The sequence below is a fragment of the Hesperophylax consimilis genome, chromosome 13 (genome assembly GCF_061612785.1).
Source record: "Hesperophylax consimilis isolate HC1 chromosome 13, BYU_Hcon_1.0, whole genome shotgun sequence".
Classification (NCBI taxonomy): domain Eukaryota; kingdom Metazoa; phylum Arthropoda; class Insecta; order Trichoptera; family Limnephilidae; genus Hesperophylax; species Hesperophylax consimilis.
Genome location: NC_142848.1, coordinates 29,113,839 through 29,134,432, shown reverse-complemented (window position 1 = coordinate 29,134,432; position 20,594 = coordinate 29,113,839). Strand labels below are relative to the sequence as shown.

The 20,594-nt window shown below is 34.0% G+C and overlaps 1 protein-coding gene across 1 annotated transcript in view; it reads left to right on the top strand.

Annotated features, from left to right (window-relative positions):
* Sema1a (semaphorin 1a) overlaps nt 1–20,594 on the top strand; it is a 169,496-nt gene that overhangs the window by 96,690 nt on the left and 52,212 nt on the right. Inside the window, exon 2 of the mRNA XM_089638985.1 lies at nt 8,890–8,998. Within this exon, the coding sequence (XP_089495111.1) occupies nt 8,890–8,998 (109 nt within the window). The remainder of the gene's footprint in view (nt 1–8,889; nt 8,999–20,594) is intronic.

Below are 20,594 nucleotides of genomic sequence, written 5' to 3'. Positions count from 1 at the left end.
TGTTATTATTAACTAAATATGAAGATAATATACAGTACCATACTTACCTGGTAGGTCACTTAAGATTAACACTTAATTAACATTAACTAATCATTCATTAGCGAAATTTAGGACATAATTGGAAAATTGGATATAATTGGACTTTCTCTTATGGGTACAATATATTATTATTATCCATTTCCAGTGAGTTTATTTTCTTTTTGAATTTTTAAAATTTCAATTTCATTTGGAAACGGCATGCCATTACGTTTTTAACAGGATTTTAATAAATCAGTTGTACTCATTTTTCTTCCTTTATTAATATAATGTAGGTTAGGTAAATTGAATCTCACCATACGTGTGTTTGTAATGCGAATATGTTTGTTCGTAACACACACACACGCAGGCCGGAACAACATTTCGAAATGCAGGAAATGTTTTTCGCCAGCCGGGCTAACTTTTCCAATATCCCAACCGTTTGGGAAAATGTGCATAAAATTCAATTCCCGCCCTTTTAGCCCCGCGCGCCGCATCGTCTTCCGCCTTTGATGAAAGTTCTCGCTCACGGGGGATACGAGATAAAATATATAAAAGCGTGCGCACACGCGTCAACTACTTAAATAGAGTGTGGTTGTGTCATTGTTGCAAGGCAGGTGATGGAGAACTTACTTAAGTACTTACTCCAGTGTTATGCACTTACTACTAGTATTTCATGAATCTAAGGAAAACTTTTATATGGAAAATGTATCACCGACCCGCGACGTGGGGCGCCGCAGCGCATGATTTATTTTATTTTCTAAGTTGGTGCGTTGAAGGAAAACTTTTACATACTGACGGTTTCGAGCTTTATTCTATCCACATATGTAATTTTTCTTTTAATTATTTTCCAGTGGAGTTTGGTAAAACGTGACAGAGATGCAAACAATAAAAGTGCGAATACGTAGGTACACTGGGTACCACTTTTAATATGGTAATATTGCGAATTTAGGGTTACAAGTGTCAGGTCGGTTGTAGGTATTTTTTTAAATTTTTTTTATATTAACTCCACACAGGAGGCCCTGAAGAAAATAATTTCCCTCAGGGCCTATGTCATCTTTGGGGATGCTGTGTGGAGGGTCTTTTTGTGGAGAGGAAGGAGTGAACATGGGTCTTGAAGAGTCCCATGTTGTAGGAGGGAGGAAACACAGAGGCCGGCAGTTCGTTCCACAGCCGAGCTGTTGAACTTAAGAACGAATCGTAGAAGCGACCCGTTCTCATGTGACAAATGTCAACTGTGTACAAATGCTGGGCGCGCGTTTGGCGTGTATCCCGACTACGCACCGGTGCCGAAGGGATCAATGACGCTAGTTCCTCAGAGCATCTTCCATTGTAATACCGATAGAACAAGGACAGCATACCTACCTGACGCCTGTGCTCTAAAGATTGCAGTCCGTTTGTTAAGATTGGGGAATCTATCAAACGGACCGCCCGTTTTTGCACAGAGTCAAGGGTTTTTTTCAGGTATTTAGATATGTCTAATATTAAGCTTTAGATTGCGAATCGTGATCTGATAAATATATTATTTTAGGACAAGGTTTTTTATGCATATCACAAACGATAACAAATTATTATCAGCAATAATCACTCGTCAGAAATAATTATTCAAATTAAAACTATCTCCTGAGCAAAAATAAATCCCGCTGACGAGAATCGAACCGTCACTTTTTGATTGCCGGTCAGATGCGCTGAACCACTAAGCTACGTCGGCTTTTTCCCAATCTTCCAAATAATTCAATATGTACTAGCATTTCAATAAACAATTATTGCTTATTATATTTTACTGCTTATTATAGTGGTTTTAAATCTGAATTCTTTTAAGAAAGGCCTTCTGATACGACATTGTATCGGTGATACAATCCAGTGTTATTTTTGTATTCCTTTCTTAAGGCGATGCACAACGTCGTGTAATATTTTTAATTGAGCCGCTATCAATAACAGCCCTTACGTAGATGGCGATAATGTATAAATTTCCGATTAACACCATCCCCCTATTTTGATTTATGCAAGAAAAAAACATGGCCACAAAGTGCCTTTTATTTTATTTTGTGGATGTTCAGGCATAAATTTTTAATTTTTTTTCGATAATTTTATAGATAACTTAATTTGCCACATTATACAATAAAATCACAACCGAAAATGGGTTCGTAAGTAGGAGATTTTGAACTTTAAAGCAGTTTTCATAGGCCTTATACATTATTTTTTTCTGGGCTTATAAAAAGACTTATCTAAAAAATACTCGATTATTTTAAAGACCAAGATGTATTCTACCCGCAGTATTTAATTAAAGCATCTGAAACATTTATAGCCGACCAAATTATCAAACCAAAAACACATGATTTTGCATTACTACGTATGGCATCGCCTTAAGACAATTGATTTTTTATACGGACAAAACTATATATTCATATTTTGTACGTAGGTACATGCCCAAACAAATACATTTATCTAAATCGTTTAAAGCTCAACGTGTTACTTCCTAAAAAAATTAAGTCATCATCATCCATGAACGATTTTTAGTATTCCTTTAATATCTTAAAGCATAACTTGCAAATAGTATTTTTTTTCTTAATAACATAGTATAGAACGTATCCAAAACAAATTTATAAAATATATTACCTACAGATTCAACAATAACTTTGAGTGTACATTTGAAACTTTGCAACGAAGACGAGCAGTAGCTGACTCAATATTTATACACAGAATGTTAAACAATGACATTGACTGTACTGAACTTCTGTCCCTTATTAACTTTAACATACCTTTGAGACGTACACGACATACTAGTGCTATTCAACAAGCTTAATTATAAAATAAATGCAGCATCTAATTCGACAATTAACAGAGCTCTTCATACTCTAAATAATATTTGTCTTATTTCTAACATTGACATTTTTTCGGATGCACTGCCCAAATTCAAACGTGGCATCATGTCAATAATTTAAACTATTCAATGCGCATACATACAGACACACAGAAACAATCCCACATACATTACACACTTCACACACACACCCATAAACTACACAAGTCACCTGGTAGTTAAGGAATAAACATACCACTTAGCAGACATTACAAGGAAACATATCATAGGTACACAACATGAAGTATCTTATTCATGTATATTGTTTCAACTCTGTAAATCATGTGCTGTTTGTTTCTATAAAATAAAATTAAAAAAATATCCTACGTTACGTTTAACCTTAAAATGAAAATCACATCTATTCAAAACACTGTTGTCTTCGAAACCAAAAACTTCTCAAAGTTACGCTTCAACCTATTATCATATTTGAAATTTGCGAGCAGGGAGCAAGCCATAGTCTTCGACTAAGGGCGTTATTATTATGTTAGAGAATTCTTCAATCCTATTAGCAGTTTCTTAGTTAATACTAGGGAAGCCAATGATTGGCTTTGATCACCCTCAGCATAAATGACTTATTTTAGTTCTTCGTCACGAGGATTCCGGAAGCTTGCATAGGTTTCCGTTAGCTACTTAAAAGTTTACTCCGTGGTAGGGATTTTCCTTGCAAGGATTATTATTGTGTAACGTTTTTAGCATAGAATTCAAATTAATAGACCAACCAATCAGGGAATTTATCAATAAATTAATCTGACAGTAAAGCCACTAGCATTGTAAGATTACCAATCAGTCCTCGAAAATAAAATCTCCATAAAAATCACTAGTCCTTTTTTACAATAGCGCCCAAATTGCTGGCTCCGTAAAAAACTTAACTAAACAAAAGTTCTGGCTTGTATCAAAAATTTTATATTTTGTTACACTATTTAATTCGACACATTTATAAATGTATCATAATTTACGCATCTTACTCAATTTTAGCGGCTGACAGAGATGTTGAAAGAAGGGTAAATTTAACTCCATTAATGGAGGACTGAACGCAGTAGGCGCTAACAAAAAAATGCCCAAAGAAGCGAAGCTAGCAGTCCACAATGGAGTGCTGGTACCTACCCTGTATGGAAGTGAGGCATGGAACTGGCAGATGGCAAGGATGAAAGTAGACTGAATGCTATAGAAATGAGATCCCTGAGGCGTATCTGTTGCAAAACCATGTACGATCGTGTGAGAAATGTGGAGATCCTCAAGTAATGAAAGGCTGGCGAAAGCGTAATGAGTAAGATTAAGAAAGGGATACTTCAATGGTTTGGGCATGTAGAGCAAATGAGCGAAGAAGAGAATGTAAGGAGAATATATGACGCAAATGTGAATGGTAACAGAAGTCGAGGACGCCCGAAAAAAAATGGCTCTATCGAGTGAATTAGATACTTGAGTCTGGTAATGTCAAGAGTCATAATAAGAGAAGAGTGTGTATAAGACGATGTATGAATGTGAATTATGCAAGGAGTGTGTGCCAAGACCGAGTTGTTTGGCGTTCCCTCCTCTCTGCCTACCCATGCGGGAAACTGCGTGACGGCTATTCAGTTAGCTTAGAACAGACTCTGTCCATTTTTACACGCTTGAACAGTCATGTGTTATTTCAACCCATAAAAAGTTAACCAGGTTAAGAATGTCTAACAAAATTAAAAAATTACACCCAAATATGAATAATTCGTAAATGTACTTCATAAACGTCCAATACTACACAGATTGCATTCTTTTGTGTCAAAAATGCTTCGACTGTGAGATCTGAGAGAATACACCCAAATATTAATAATTCGTAAATGTACTTCATAAACCTCCAACACTTCACAGATTGCATTATTTTGTGTCAAAAATGCTTCGACTGTGAGATCTGAAAGAATACACCCAAATATTAATAATTTGTAAATGTTCTTCATAAACCTCCAATACTTCACAGATTGCATTATTTTGTGTCAAAAATGCTTCGACTGTGAGATCTGAGAGAATGCACCCAAATATTAATAATTTGTAAATGTTCTTCATAAACCTCCAATACTTCACAGATTGCTTTCTTTTGTGTCAAAAATGCTTCGACTGTGAGATCTGAAAGAATGTAGAAAATTTCAGTTATCTACTCTTAGCGAATTACCTATTTCGTTAGATGTATTTTTTCATAGAATCCTCAGGGGGGTTTGTTGGCGCCGATCATGCGCGTAATGAGTTATCGATTAGCGACGTGTCCCCCCCCCCCCCCCGGTCCTCGCATATCCTAAATAAGACATCTTATTTTTATGATAGCGTTGTTAATTTTAATGGATTTTCCTCCAGTAAATTGACGTATCTCCCCTTGCCTCCGGCGTTCTGCTTCCGACTGACGTGATTTGTTATGAGTTATTTGTTTTTTCTGCTTTACTTCGTGATATTTTATATTTGTTGAATGTGTTATTTTTAGAATTGCTCTAATGGAAGTAGAGATTTGTTTATCTATTACAAAAAGTATATAACATTAACATCATCAGCATTCGTTTGTCGAGATGTGCAGCTTTATAATTTATTATTGTAAATTTATTGACATAGAAAATAACCTACAAATTTATTACAAAAATGAACACTACTGTTGTTCAAAGTAAAATTACAGTTGGGTACTACGTTTAAAGTTCTCAACAATAACATTCTACTGAATATATAAGTATTATAAAGTATCTGCGGTATAGAGTATCAGCCACGATTATGGGGTAACCTTATTAACAATGACAAGAGGAATAGTATCAGGGGGGCATAACTCCGACCGAAAATTGGAACGTCATATTGTTGCCTAACTATATCCACCAATGAAAAGCGCTTAAAATCTATGGAATAAACTTTCAGACATTTTCATTGGTGTATAGTATGATAAGTAGGCTCCGAATGAGAATTCTAGTCTATATATTGGCATATCTATGGTTTTTAGGGCCAATTTGTTTCATACAAAAAGCCAGGATATATCGATATAGTGAGTGGTTTATTTATCGATAGTATAATTAAATATTATCCAAAAATATCAGTAAATAAATTAAAGTTAAAATAGGTTAATAATAAAAGTTAAATGTAGTATGTAATTAAATGTGAGTACCTAAATATAAGCAAATTAAGAAGAAAAAAATACGTACATTAATTATCTAGATAATAGGAAGTAAATTAGGTAGATTAATTAAATAATAATAATACGTTTATAGTAATAAGTAAAGTACATAATGGTAAGTAAACATGGATAATATTGAATAAAGGGTTTCCACGCTGATTTATGGATAAACGAAAACATACGTAATCCAATTGTTAAAAAACATGATCGTGTGAACGTTTCTTTGATTTAAATCGACACGTCTCTCAAGTTTTTCCGTTGCCTAGTAAATATTTTTAAACCGTTTTTGCTTTCATATATATAGGTTTATCCACAGACATAGGAATTAATAGACGAGAAGATAATGGCGAGGGGTAAAATCAACTGTTGAAGAACGAAGGGCGTAAGGCTGACTGTGATTCGTCAATAAATCAATCTGACAGTAAATAGGCATCTCGCATTATAATATCACCATTTACTTCTTAAAAGTAAAATCTGCTTTTGAATGAATAGACATTTTTACATGGGAGCGCAAATTACTCGCCACGTTATGAACAAATTTGCGAAGTCCAAATTCGGCAAAAATATTCGGTTCTATTTTCAGAGTCGAATATTTCGTTTAAGTATTTAGTTAAGACACTTTTATAAATGTTCATAATTTACTTCCCAGCAACCAACCAGCTTTGTGTTTCGCGTCCAGACGTTTCTCGATGTGATAGTATATGTTTCTAAAACTGATCTATATTATACGATGTGAATATGCTTAAAATAAAGTAAAATAATGCTTATATATGGAATGTAATACGACAATTGGGTTTATTCTCTTTTTCACATCTATTTTTACAAGTTTTCATAGTACAAGTCAACATTTTGCCGTGTTATTTCGTAAAATGAACCGATGATGCCTCGACCATAGTTCGCACAAGAATGATGACGTCACGTTTTCAAATTTCACTTGAGGCCATACGCGAGCCCAGCCGGCTCCAATGGAACCGGTATGGGGAGTGGGGATAATACGCTTTTAATCACTTAGGGCAGGTCTACTAATATTCATATGTCTATGGGTTTATCAGACATAACGTAATCAATAAAATACATAACATCAGATTTTACAACGTTTGCACTTAATAAAATAAAATATCATAAAATATAGGAGTACTACGTGTTATTTTCTAGTTTTATTATTATTTTTTTTAAATACGTCTATTTGAATTTTACTTTTGTTGTCGGGAATGAATGAAAACAAATCTTGGAAGCAGAAACTAACGCGTCATCTGATCGAGTTAAATATGGCAGCTAGAATCGTTTTCCATGACAATGTATTGGTCGTAATCCCATACACGGACCATTGAGTTGTATATAAATTGACTCTACATTCCTTGTAATATCATTGTGAACTTATGTTCCCGTGCGGGAAGTAGGAAGGGGGTGTGGCGGCTGTCGATGTCGCCCGAATCCTTCCGCGAACAAACTCAACGAACGGGTTAAAGGTAACCGGCTTGCCGCCGCCAAATGATCCAAGAATTCTTAAAATTAATGAGTGAATTTACACGTAGGTACTGATACTGATTATGGTAAAACCCTACTTACCGATGAAAGGTCATACCATTGCTTTCCTTATATTTTTCAATACGAGTTGTACTGATAATTCGATTATGACTGTATTGTAAAAGCCATTTTATGGCGTTTGAATAAATAAATAAATAATATCTCAGCGTGCATGTCGGCATTTTGTAGTTATCCCCTGAGACCTACGCCCGGCGAGCGCTTGTTACCGACTGATGCCCGAGATATCTCGCATCGGAAAATGATCCAATGTGGTTGGCCCATACTTCGAACGCCACATCTGACTATCCATATATCTCATTGACACGCACGCAGATATCCGCATTTCTCTGAAATCTAATGACATTGCAGCAGCTAATATACGAAATAAACATCAGTCCTATCTACTTCTTCCTACACAGGAAGGTTCACTCCGCAGTCAAACCAAAAAAAAAGATTATAAAAGACAATTTTAAATAGACGTATTATACAGGGTGTCCGGAAACTCGGAGTACAAGCGGGAAACTGGTGAATCTACATCACATTTGGAGTCGATTTTGTAGATTTTTTTTTTGATTTGAGCTTTCGTTATCGAGTAAATCGAGTTAGAAGTTTATTTATTTATTTTTTTTTTAATCAAATTCTTATAAATTATTACTGAAGATCAAAGTACCCAACTAATTAAAACTATTTGAAAGTAAAACAAATGAAGAAACTTGGATTTGAAGCATTATTTTGAAATCACCCTTCATTTAATCCGGTGTAATCATAAAATATTTCTGCTCTGCAGGGTTAAAACATCTGTTGTTCAACCCTAAACACCAGAAAAAACTTTAACCCTAAAATAGCCGAAAAATATATTTTTTTGGTTTTTTTTTTTTTTTGTGAAAATGCTAAAATCAAAAAACTTTATGTTTATTTGGGTTCTCCATGTGGTGTAGATTCTCCAGTTTCCCGCTTGTACTACGAGTTTCCGGACACCGTGTATATATATGTACATTTATTTTTATTATTTCAATGTTAGTACAGGCAATGCACTTTAATGTTAATAGTGTAACTTTATACTAAGTATCCTTTCCGGGAGTAGAGATTGCAATTCCGGATATCTTACAAAATAAAATCCGGATTTGCAATCTTAATCTGGATCCAGGAGTACTACATATTGACGTTGCATAGACATGCATCCGCTCGTAATTCGCCAAAAGAGTATGGATGTCAACTGACATCTTGCACTTAGGGTTATAAGCTAGGTTTCAATCCTATCTGCCTAAAAAATTGAAATTAAAATCATAATAAGTAATAAGAAGTGATAATAAAACAACACCGTGTTTTTTATTATCTGATACTAACCAAAATTTTGTCTTTGTTTTAGAAATCTGGTTCACAATCTGAGCTTGGTGGACCTGACAGAACAGCGTCGTCTCGTTTGGATCACACCAGAAGATGACATCAAGATGTGTCTCATCAAAGGGAAAGATGAGGTAAGTCGAACCTTTGCTGCAAAACTTCAAATTTCGCCTGAAAAATGACGAAGCCAAAGAAAAGTCATTCATTCAGATGAAAGTTAATACACACTTGGGACGGTTTGTTTCACAGAATTTGGACAATTTATCAATTTTAAAAGGTAATTTTCAAGTTCTGTTATTATTTCACTTTTCTGAAGCAACTGGCCAATAATGATATTATTTTTTTTTTAAAGAAAGACAAATATTCCCGGGTTACGAATAACCTGACAATATTTGAAAATCTCCTACTACCACCACAGTAAGCTGAAAATGTTGCTTGTGTTGTGATGGAGGAATTAGCCAGCCGAGGAATTGAACACACTACGCCTGAGTGGGACCCAAGCGCGATGTCAACTCGGCCACCGACCGGTCGAAGATTAACAGAACTTGAACCGAACATTCACAGAACTTGAAAATCAACTTTGAAATTTGATGAAATGTTCAAATTCTGTCAATTAACCCGTCCTTAGGGGAAGAGAGTATTTTTTTCTTTATTCGTAATATAAGTTATTGTACATAATTTTTTACACACTGAGAAAACTTACAGATTACTGTTATGTTATTAAAATCCGGTCAAACTGTTCATTTTCCTGTTAAAAAAGGGACTGCAGGTCTTTAACGAATGAATTGACAGAATTCCTAACAGTTAAAAGTATTGGTTAAAAGCGAATGTTTTATGTGAACGGCGGAACACGTGTTCACACAAATATTGATACTGTCGCATTCCGTTATGGTTTTTATGTTGGAAAACGACACGTATTCTCGATATATTCCGAATGACTAATATTTTATCAGGAAATCAAAATGCAATCATTTTTATCCGTGCATGCTGTAATGATCATAACGGAAACACAAAAAAAAGAACAAATCGTTTAAATAAAGAACTTATTTTTTTATTATTTATTTTCTCGTCTATACATTTTACAGGCGATTACAGGTTACATAGATAATAACAGAAAATAATCAGTAATTTTATGTAAATAGGTTAGTAGAAGTGTTTTGTGAACACCTCACTGTATACACCTCACTCTATACATTGTATACCTGAACACAATATTTTTTAATTTTATTTTTGTTTTCGTGAATAAATGCAAATCTTGGAAGTGACACTTGAAATATTCTATTCAGTCACTAGTTTAATTCAACTTATTTTAAATGTTACTAGACCTCGGGTCTAAAAAATTTCGATTCTATTTTTTTTTTCTTATTTATTAAATCAAAACCAAAATAACCTCTGATGTCAAAGGATTTGTAAGTACAGGGTTTTCCAATAAGAGGTGTTATTTTGATATTCAATCGTAAAAGTTCAATGGTTTCGTTGCTTGTGTGGCACGTAGCGCCGTTTTGTTGAAAGTAGACGTTGTCCAGATCAATACCATCCAATTCCGGCCATAAAAAATCATTAATCATTTCTCGATAGCGCAATCCATTCACCGTAACTGTTGCTCCAGCCTTATTTTCGAAAAAGTAAGGTCCAATGACTCCACCGGACCATAAACCGCACCAAACAGTAACACGTTGAGGATAAAGAGGTTTTTCAACAATAACTCTTGGGTTTTCCGAACCCCAGATGCAACAATTTTGATTGTTGACGAAGCCACCGAGGTGGAAATGGGCCTCATCACTCAAGATGATATGCATTTGATTCACTCAAGTGAATTTTAATAATTTCAATGCGTTGTTGAAGCGCGAATCGTTCCGTAGTAGTTTCTACGTCAAATGTCAAAAAATGACAGCTTTAAAAGTAACATCTACCGAAATAGCTTTTCTATTCAAAATAACACTTCTTATTGGAAAACCCAACAGTTGCATAAATGCCTAACTAATTAATTAAATCGTTTTACATTTGAAAAATAATCATTAACCTGCCGTGTGCCGACGCTAAATTATCGCCCCGCGCCACCTGATATTATTTTTGTAACAACTTACGAAATTCTGTTTTTGTTCATTCTATTGTCTTACGAGATATTGTGTTGTTGAGTTCTTTGATAGTGCCTATAGGCTACTGCGGTGCACACCAGGTTAAAACGGTCACCATCTTGAAGCCGGAACCGGAACGTAAAAAACAAATTTACAGACTGATGAATTGCCAATTAGTCGAGGTATAACAGGTCTTCGCCACGCTCAGTCAATGTATTTGGGATAAAGTTAGAACTACGTACGATTTTATACTGTAAATGGCAGAAAACAGGTTTGTATGATTATAGAAGATGGAATATCTCTAGAACGCTGAACTCTGTTGTCATGAAATTTTCATAGCTTTTTGTTAGAAATTTCAAGATTGCTTTTTATTTTATATTGTCAATATTTCAATTTTGACTTTTCAATATTGAACCATGGAATTCGTAATATCCATTAAACTTTTATACTGATTGTTCCATTATCAGTCCAGTCCAGCAAGAAAATATTTCGAAGTTTCGCACAGAAACTACAACGTATAATATAATATAACATTTTATAATCGCGTTTTTGTAAATTTTGTGGAACGCCAAAGATTTTGTTTAGAAAAGATTTTGTTTCTCCGAATCTGAGAAAACATTTAAATTTTGGATTCTGCGTAATCTTTTTATTATTCTAAAATTAAAACGAAAACTTAAGCCCCCATTTACATCCTTAAATAAATAGAGACCTTACAAACGGAACAGTGGAAATATTTTTGATTGTTTGTTTAGCGAGCTTCACGATCCCTCATTATAATAATTCAAGCACAAACCCGTGATAAATCTCATATTAAAATATGTTAGTAAACCTAGTTAGTTACCTAGTACCTAGTAAATAACGCTTTCTTGGAAATTGAAAAATTACAGATCTTTTAATTTAGAAATCATCATTACTTTGCTTGTTAACAAAATAAATACACATTTCAAATATAGTATTAAATTAATAATTCTCTGCTAAAAATATATTATAAGTATTATGGATCAATTCCCTTCGGAACTAAGATCTATAACAAGTCCAACAGAATTGAGGTCTAAACTAAAAACTTACCTTTTTAAGCTGTTGAATTAAATATACCATTCCTGAGGGAAAGTCCAATTATTTCAAATTTTCCAATTATATCCTAAATCCTGTATCTAAATTTCACTAATAAACAATTAGTTAATGTTAATTAAGTGTTAATCTCAAGTGACCTACCAAGTAAGTATGGTACTGTATACTGTATAGTATACTGTATAGTATCTCCATATATAGTTAGTAGATCATTGTAGAAGTTTATTATATTTTTGTACAGCGCCCTTGAGATGATTTTACACAAAAACGGCGCAAAATAAATCATCCAAACATTATAATTATCATTATAATATGATAATTATATCGTAATTTATACGTCGAAAACGGATGACCTTTATACCATAAGTGTTCCGAATTGGTAATTTATACGTCGAAAACTGATGACCTTTATACCATAAGTGTTCCGAATTGGTAATTTATACGTCGAAAACTGATGACCTTTACACCATAAGTGTTCCGGATTGGTAATTTATATTTCGAAAACTGATGAACTTTATACCATAAGTATTCCGAATTGGTAATTTATACGTCGAAAACTAATGACCTTTATACCATAAGTGTTCCGAATTGGTAATTTATACGTCAAAAACTGATGACCTTTATACCAGAAGAGTTCCAAATTGGTAATTCATAAATGGAAGGGACTATTTTAACGAATACCTCACATCATTAATTTTTTCACTTAATTAAAATAATATATTTTTATTTTCCGAATTTGTATTTAATTCGTTCAGCATGTAAGGTTACTTATTTATTTTAATTTAAGGTTATCAACATTTAACAATAAGGTTGATTTATACATGTGCAATTCCGCATTCCGATTCTTTAACAACTGATTTGAACACTTTAAGTTTTTTTTCATCTATACATTTCTAAAGACGATAGAAAAAAATCGCAAAGTAAGCTCCTAAAATAATTTAAAACACTTTTTTTCTGTTATTTCATATGTTATAGGTATGAAAAAAATCGCACTATAGCAAGCCAACGCATTTGTCGAGAGGTTTTCGCTATATTACAAGTCGTGTTTTAGTAAATATTTTCGTATATTATAATAAAACAAATAAAAAACTTTATTTCACTTAATTTTATTTTGACCGTAACCGGTTTCAGCTCGTCAAAGCCATCTTCAGACTGGTCTGAAGATATCCAGTCTGAAGATGGCTTTGACGAGCTGAAACCGGTTACGGTCAAAATAAAATTAAGTGGAATAAAGTTTTTTATTTGTTTTATTATAATATATTATAATGGAATTCCACCACGAATTATCGGTCTCAAAAATAGAAATATTAAATATTTTCATAATTTTTGCTAAATTATTATTGTTTTTTAATATTAGTGCGCTCCCTCTAACAATCGCATTTACATATATCCCTTTCAAACCATCTTCTTCTTCTCTTTGAACGCTTACTACGGAGCGTTAACAAAGAAACCAATTATATATTTCCCAATTATTCTATTGTTAAATATACTGTATTTAAAAAAAACATTATGTTTAACAATTAACTATGTATTGTATTAATTATGTACAAAAATTTCGACCACGATATTTAACAAAGAAATATAAATTTCAATACAGAATTAATATTATTTTAATAATATACTAATTTTAAAAAATTGTCTACTTTATCACGCGGTTCCCACAAACAGTTCCAATTTTGAAAATTATAAGTTCGTTTAACATGAAAAATTTTTTGTGTTGTGTAAAGTGTGAAGAGCTCCATGCGATATTGAATGAGATAACATCACCTTCTATATGTTACCATTTAAAGTAATTTTACACACTGTACAAAAAATATTAAAAAATAAATATATTTAGGTGCGAAAGTACCTACCTATCTATTTTAGTGGCAATATCTTACCATCTTTTCCCGCCGTAACTGCAGTATTCGACCACCCAATTAAACCTCTCGCCCTGCAAACCCCAAACAACAATGCCGTCGGTCAAGCCAACCAAAACACATTGCACAATTGCACATGCAGTTTGCTAGCGATGCGGTATTCATCATATTATGCAATGAGGGTCCCTTAATACTTGATGCAGAGATAGGCAATGTGGTCGCTTTTTCAAAAACACCTAGGGGCGATTCTCGTTCTAGTTAAAGATAAAGAATAATTGTCCTTAACTGTTATTCTAATGCCTTGTGAATGATTAATATAATAATACTCCGGTAGTGTTGTAATTTATTAATAAAAGCGTATAGTGATTACGCATGCGTGTAGCCTAGCTGAAAGCTGGTATGTGAGAGAACGATGTGATGCTAAAACACTTGCTTATATACTATATAGTATTACCATCTCGCTCTGTACTGGCGGAGTCATATTGATAACCATTTCGAACACCTCTGTCTTTCAAGAGAAAATCGCAGTTGACAAAATGGTCGTTAATTTTAAGGTTAAGGTGAATGCTGCTGTCATCTGAGAGAACTAGAATCACAGAGAACATATTTTACGGTTAAATCTTTCGGAAAATAACCTGTACAATATACAGGGTGTACAAGTGAAGTAAAGTTTATTTATTTACTATCTGAAGTCTCCGGCGTTGCCCGGGCTTTACACATAGATTTTATTTAATCAAATGTAGACAGTGACCTTCTTCTTCTTTAGAAGGTCAAGAGGGCAAAATTTCACCAGTGGGAATAAAACTGTAGATTTTTATTAAAATCAAATCCACCCCTCTTGCCCGCCCGCTCAGGGCACCGACGCTCGCATTTATATAAATAGATTAAATACATACTTTATTTAACAATAGTATAAAAATTAATAAAAAATATATATATTATTTAATGGTTTGTTAAATGGTATAAACATAATAAAAATAACAAAATGTAGGAGCGCGACTTGTGTACTTTCAGCTTATGGAGAGATTTTTTTATGGGAAACTGCACAACAATCCCAATTGCTCCCAACCGTCAGGAGTCAGTGAGACTATGGCATCCCCAATTGGGGTATGTTGTGAGGTTGGAAGAAGTAGGGAGGGGAAGGAGATGTGGAAGAGGAAGGTTGGGAAGTACCTGGAGTCACTAAACACGGCCACAGCCAATTCAAGCAATTTTTCAATTCCGAATGGTGGTCTTTCACGAGGGCGATACTGAGAGTATTTTCGACTCTGTAACGTGCCGCAAATACACTAAATATTATTTTTAATGAATAATTTGAGAAATAACACAAATTAATCATATAAAATTTACTTGCGCTCGCCGGAATTTGAACCCGCGACCTACAGTTTGCTGGTCAAGAGCCTCTCCCCTCGACAATGGAGGCCGTTAAGGCTTGGAGGAAATATAGATAAAATCACAATTAAGCGTTTAACTTTAATAAAATAATTTTAATTTCAAAATTAAATAGGCTAACTTAAATATATATGCACAGTGCTAGTTTTATGTAGTAAAATAAAATGTAATAAATAATTCAGTTAGTCATTTTCCGCTCCACTTAAATTCAGCCTCTCTTTTCACTTGTGTTGCATCAATCTATCTTATTTGCTAATTAAAGTGATAAATCTTCCGAACCGGAGTTTTCCACCCCTGCTCACGTGGCACAGGGAAGTTTTCCAGCGGCGCGGGGTGGTAACACCAGGGGCGCTCACTCGGTAATGAGATTGTCTTTATACGAGCGAGCCCCAACCGGGCCGAAAGTTGGTCGCAGAGTACTTTCTACAACAATAATTGGTTGCACCCTCACGTTTTAACTGCATTCTAAACAACACTAGGGTTAGTGCTTGACCATTAGTTTAAAGTCCGAGGTGTTCGGCTATTTTGGTGTTTTGTTAAAATTACAGCACGTAATTAACTATACGTATAATTGAATCACTGAATTATTTTATTTTATTTAATATATGAGCGCTGTGCGCTTGATTATGATATATTAATTTTTTAAACAATAATTAACATCCAAATATTGAATTAGAAAATACAACTTTAAATGCCAATGAGATAGAGCGACCGCTCGCGACAGTCACGACGCTCATGCACTCTGGCGAAATAAAATGGTACTATCAAAAATGGCTATCACCTTGAAAGGATTGACAAACAAATTTTCAGATAGACGAAATACATAAGTGGTCGAATCCTAACTGGACTTCGCTACGCTCAGTCAATTATTTAAAAAAATCCTTCTATACAAATAAAAATGTTAATGTTCATTTGTTCAAAATCTTAAATCTCCGAAAATTCTTCACCGATTGCTTTGAAATTTCGACACAACGTTGAATTTGACTACGCGGGTGGTTTTATATACCTAGATTACATAAAAGTCACGTAAAAACATGCCTTTTTTAGAAAACAGCGTTATCTGTTGGTCAAACATACTATTTTTGAAAAACAGCGCCATATGTTCGACAAACATGCTATTTTTGAAAAACAACTTCTGGGCGTAAAAACAACACGCGCTACTGTTTAAAATCAACCTAACTGATCAAACATAATTTCATTTTAATAAATAATGGTAGGTATTATTAAAATCATACATACCGACCCATATACGAGTATATTACCATAGGTTTTGTGTAGGTTTTTTGTTGTTGTTATAAAATTTCGTTTCATATCAATGGTTATAGGTTAATTTCCGTCGATCTATACTGGTGGTGGGCGGACGAGCGGGTCACACACAGGTGGTCGCACCTGATTTTTATAGTAGCTTTTACCAGGTACGTGAACCAAAACAATAAATGTAGTTTAGCCGAGTCGGCATAATAGGATGCTAACTAAACCTCTTACTAACACATTGTACCCCGGAGCCATTTAAACACGTGATTGTATAACCTTGCGTGGTATCCCGGTCCCATGTTTTCGCGTGATTGACCAGCCGTCTAAAAATGTGCATTTTAGTGGCATCTAGTGATTTCTACTACTCGAACCATTCTAAAGCTGTCCGATATCCTGTCGAACCTGCGAGGGGTGTGCAAAGCACAAAAAAAAGAACTGAGACCCGGCACATGTGCAAATATTGGAATGTGACTCTCCATAAAGGCCGATATTGGCAAAATTACCCTACAAAAATTATGTATTAAAGTGTTTTAAATAAATACTAGAAGTTTCAATTGATTTAACCCAGTATTTTATAATAATAACACTTTTAAGAATCCCTTCACAAAACATAAAAAATCACAAAAATGGGCCGATACAGGGTAAGTTTTATCTGTATTCAGCCGGTGCTTATAATGTTAAAATAACCAAAATATATCATTTTGGTTTCATAAAGTTTTTAAATTTTTGTTAACAATTTAAAGGTATAATTATTACGACTCAACGATTTTTGACATATTATGGAAAGTTTAAGCAGTGTTAATATGTTTCCATATTATTATACAGATAAACTAAAATTTAGGGTGATCCATAGCTAAGCATTCTCAGTACAATATTATCATGAAAATTATGGTAGATACTTTGATAAAATGTATTTTTCCGCCTCGGCAATCCTGAGTGTGATACCAAATTCATGTTTAGAAAAGGGACGCTTTGATAATTTTTATTGTTTGTAGAGCAGATGGATGGAGGAAGGATTACTTGGAGAAAAAATAAAGCGAAAGAGAATGTTAGAAGTAGGCGGGGACGCTTGAGAAAGACATGAAACAACCAAGAGAATCAAATACTTAATTCGGGACATTTCATGAATCATAATAACAGAAGAGTACGAATGAGACTATGCATTAATGCCAACACAGAGTAGTTGTGTGGTAATCCATTCTCCGAAGAAACAGTGTGATGGTTAGTTAATTTAGTCCAGTTTTTATTACTTTTTTTTCATTAAAAAATAACTGCATTTCGCTCTTTCCGGACAGAAATATACAGTCCACAATTTCGCGAATCGCATTACGTAAACAACAAGTTGCAGTAATTCGTCCATTAAGTCGGGCCAACGTCTAATCCGCCTGTTCAAGCGATTAGTTTCCGCCGTCCGTCCTGCAGCGGCCATTAGTCTGCCGAGGAATTTGAATTAAAATGTTGCAGAAACAAAGAGCGCGACACAATCGCCATCGGGCTGTGCAAACAGTAATGCACAGCGGCGTAGCGCGTCAGTAGTATGTAGTCGGCGCACACTGGGCAAGATAATTATAATGTGTCATTATTTCATTAGGTTTTACAAATATAATTTTTTTTATTACATATGTTAACTTTTTTATATATTATATGCAGTAACCGGATAAATCATCACAATTAAATTCACCACATCTTTAAAAAGTTAAATAAATCCATGCAAAGTGATGAAACAAAAACTTTATTAACTGAGTTACGTAGGTTAGGTTAGGTTAAAAAAATGTTTCATCGTTACTAATAACTTTATATCACTTTTTAAAAGTGTGTTGAATTGTCACTGTGTTGAGTTATCATGGAACCATTATATGCAAACAACTTAGTTGCGTAACTAACGTAACGTAAAAAACATTTTAATTATCTTTATCTGACGTGTTTGAGTCAGCATCACCACAATCGTCATCAGCCTGAGTACTTGGATACCAATACTTACTGCCAATCACGTTTACATTATTATATATTGGGCCAAAATCAACAACAACAAAAAAATATATAATGCAATCTTAAATTACAACACCTACTAGTTCTAAAAATGTCCGATTGTAATCCCGGACAGTTTCGCAAAATAACTAAAAAAAATTATATATAATTTATGCACAATTTTACTCATCAAAACAACTGTAAATTTTAAAATATAATACGGAAAAATTAGATGCATACATCAACTTGATGGTTTCACAAACGCTTTTGGGGTTAATATCAGGTATATTCCGAAATAAATATGTGAAACTAGGTGCAAGTAACCAACGTACCGTTTCCACGAGCGACCGATCTCTAGTGAGGGGTATGGCGGGTAGTATGCTTGGTCTATCTCATCTACATGTTAACACAATTACCCTTCTGTTAAAGATTTACTTCGCAGAAAACGAAGCGAGACTGTGAGTGTGATTTTTTGTATGAATATGTAGTATGTAGTTTGCTGCCCCACTGTGCGGCGGCTGGGTTGAAGAGTAAAAATACGTCGATAGCGACGTATAATACGGGATACGGGTGCTTAGAGTGCTTAGGTGTACTTTTTTGTTGGCATTCATTTTTTATCTAATTCAGTTGGCTAAAATTTTAATTATATCTTAAAATGCCACATGATATATGTTGTTATTTATCTTTTTAAAATCATAACTAACTAACCATCACGTTTTTTCCCTGAAGGGGTAGGTATATAAGACGGACCGCCAAATTACTCTCAATATTTAAAAAATATACAATTACCCTTATTGAGAGCCCTGCACTACTGCAACTGATTTAATTTCATTTCATGTTTCTAATAGAGTCACGCGAACTAAAATTATCTTACACTGCAACAATAATTTCAACAACAATTCGTCATAAACTCTCTTTTGCTACGCATACACAGGTTAGGTAATCAAAATGCAGAAGTTATGCAAATATGCAGATAATTTTAACAGCACGCAGTAAACTTATATACTTACCTCAATAAAAAATGCTAAGAAATATCAAATAAGCAATTTTTGTATCATACATAGAGCCATAAATAGAGGTGCTACTGTGTATTAATATCTCGTAGAAACTTGTTCCACTATTAGAACGCGATAAGCGGCGCGGTAAACTACCGGAATCGGTAGTTTTAGTTCGTGTGTTGGAGTTCAGCTGGAGATCAAAAAGTGGAACCTATTTTTTCGCTTTATGTCTCATCTAAATATAATACATCAATGGTCTATTAAGTCTACGAATTCATTAGTTAAATTTAAAAAGTTAATTAAGATGTTTGTATTGATATGAATGTCTTAATATTTTTTTCATCCTTGTCCTTTCTTAAATAACGCTATTTTAAATAAGCCTCATTTTCTGAAAACTGAATGTCACCCTAGCTGTCCTTATTATCTACTTATTTCTTCTTGGGAATAATGATTAATAAGTAGTTATGGTTCAAATATTGTTACAATATACTGTCAAATTACCCATCTGGTTCATCTAATACATATTATTTTTAATTCTTTTTTAAATATTATGTGTTTGTATGTAGTATTACTTTATGTTTGTGATTACTCTATGTTTGTTTCACTCAAATGTAATTTTTTAATATCGATACAGGCTTAGTCCTAGTGAGGTTGATTTTTATGAGAAAAAACGTGATTTATGTATAGTGAGAAGCAATCAATAAATTAATGGTATCATATAATTATACGTGCACACAATCCGTGTTTGATGTATTATGTCATGTTTACAGAAATCCTGAATGTTGATGATGACTTGGTGTAATGATAATGGGGGTCTATTCGCGTGATCTCCCATTTCAATCTCGTGAACCCACATTTTATTCTCTTTGCCAAAGATCTCCAACAGGTGGAAATCGACCCTTCGGGGTCCATTTAGACCACTTTGGGAACCTCTGATCTACACGTTTGATCATTCTTAAGGATCAACTTATTTTTATTAATTTACGCTTCCCCTCCCCCCATCATATCTGTCACCAACAGCAGTAGTGTCCTCGAGGAAAACTGACAACTGGGTTAGATAGATAGGTACTGGAAATAAATTGCTATGTTGCTTAAAATGGATGCCCTTAA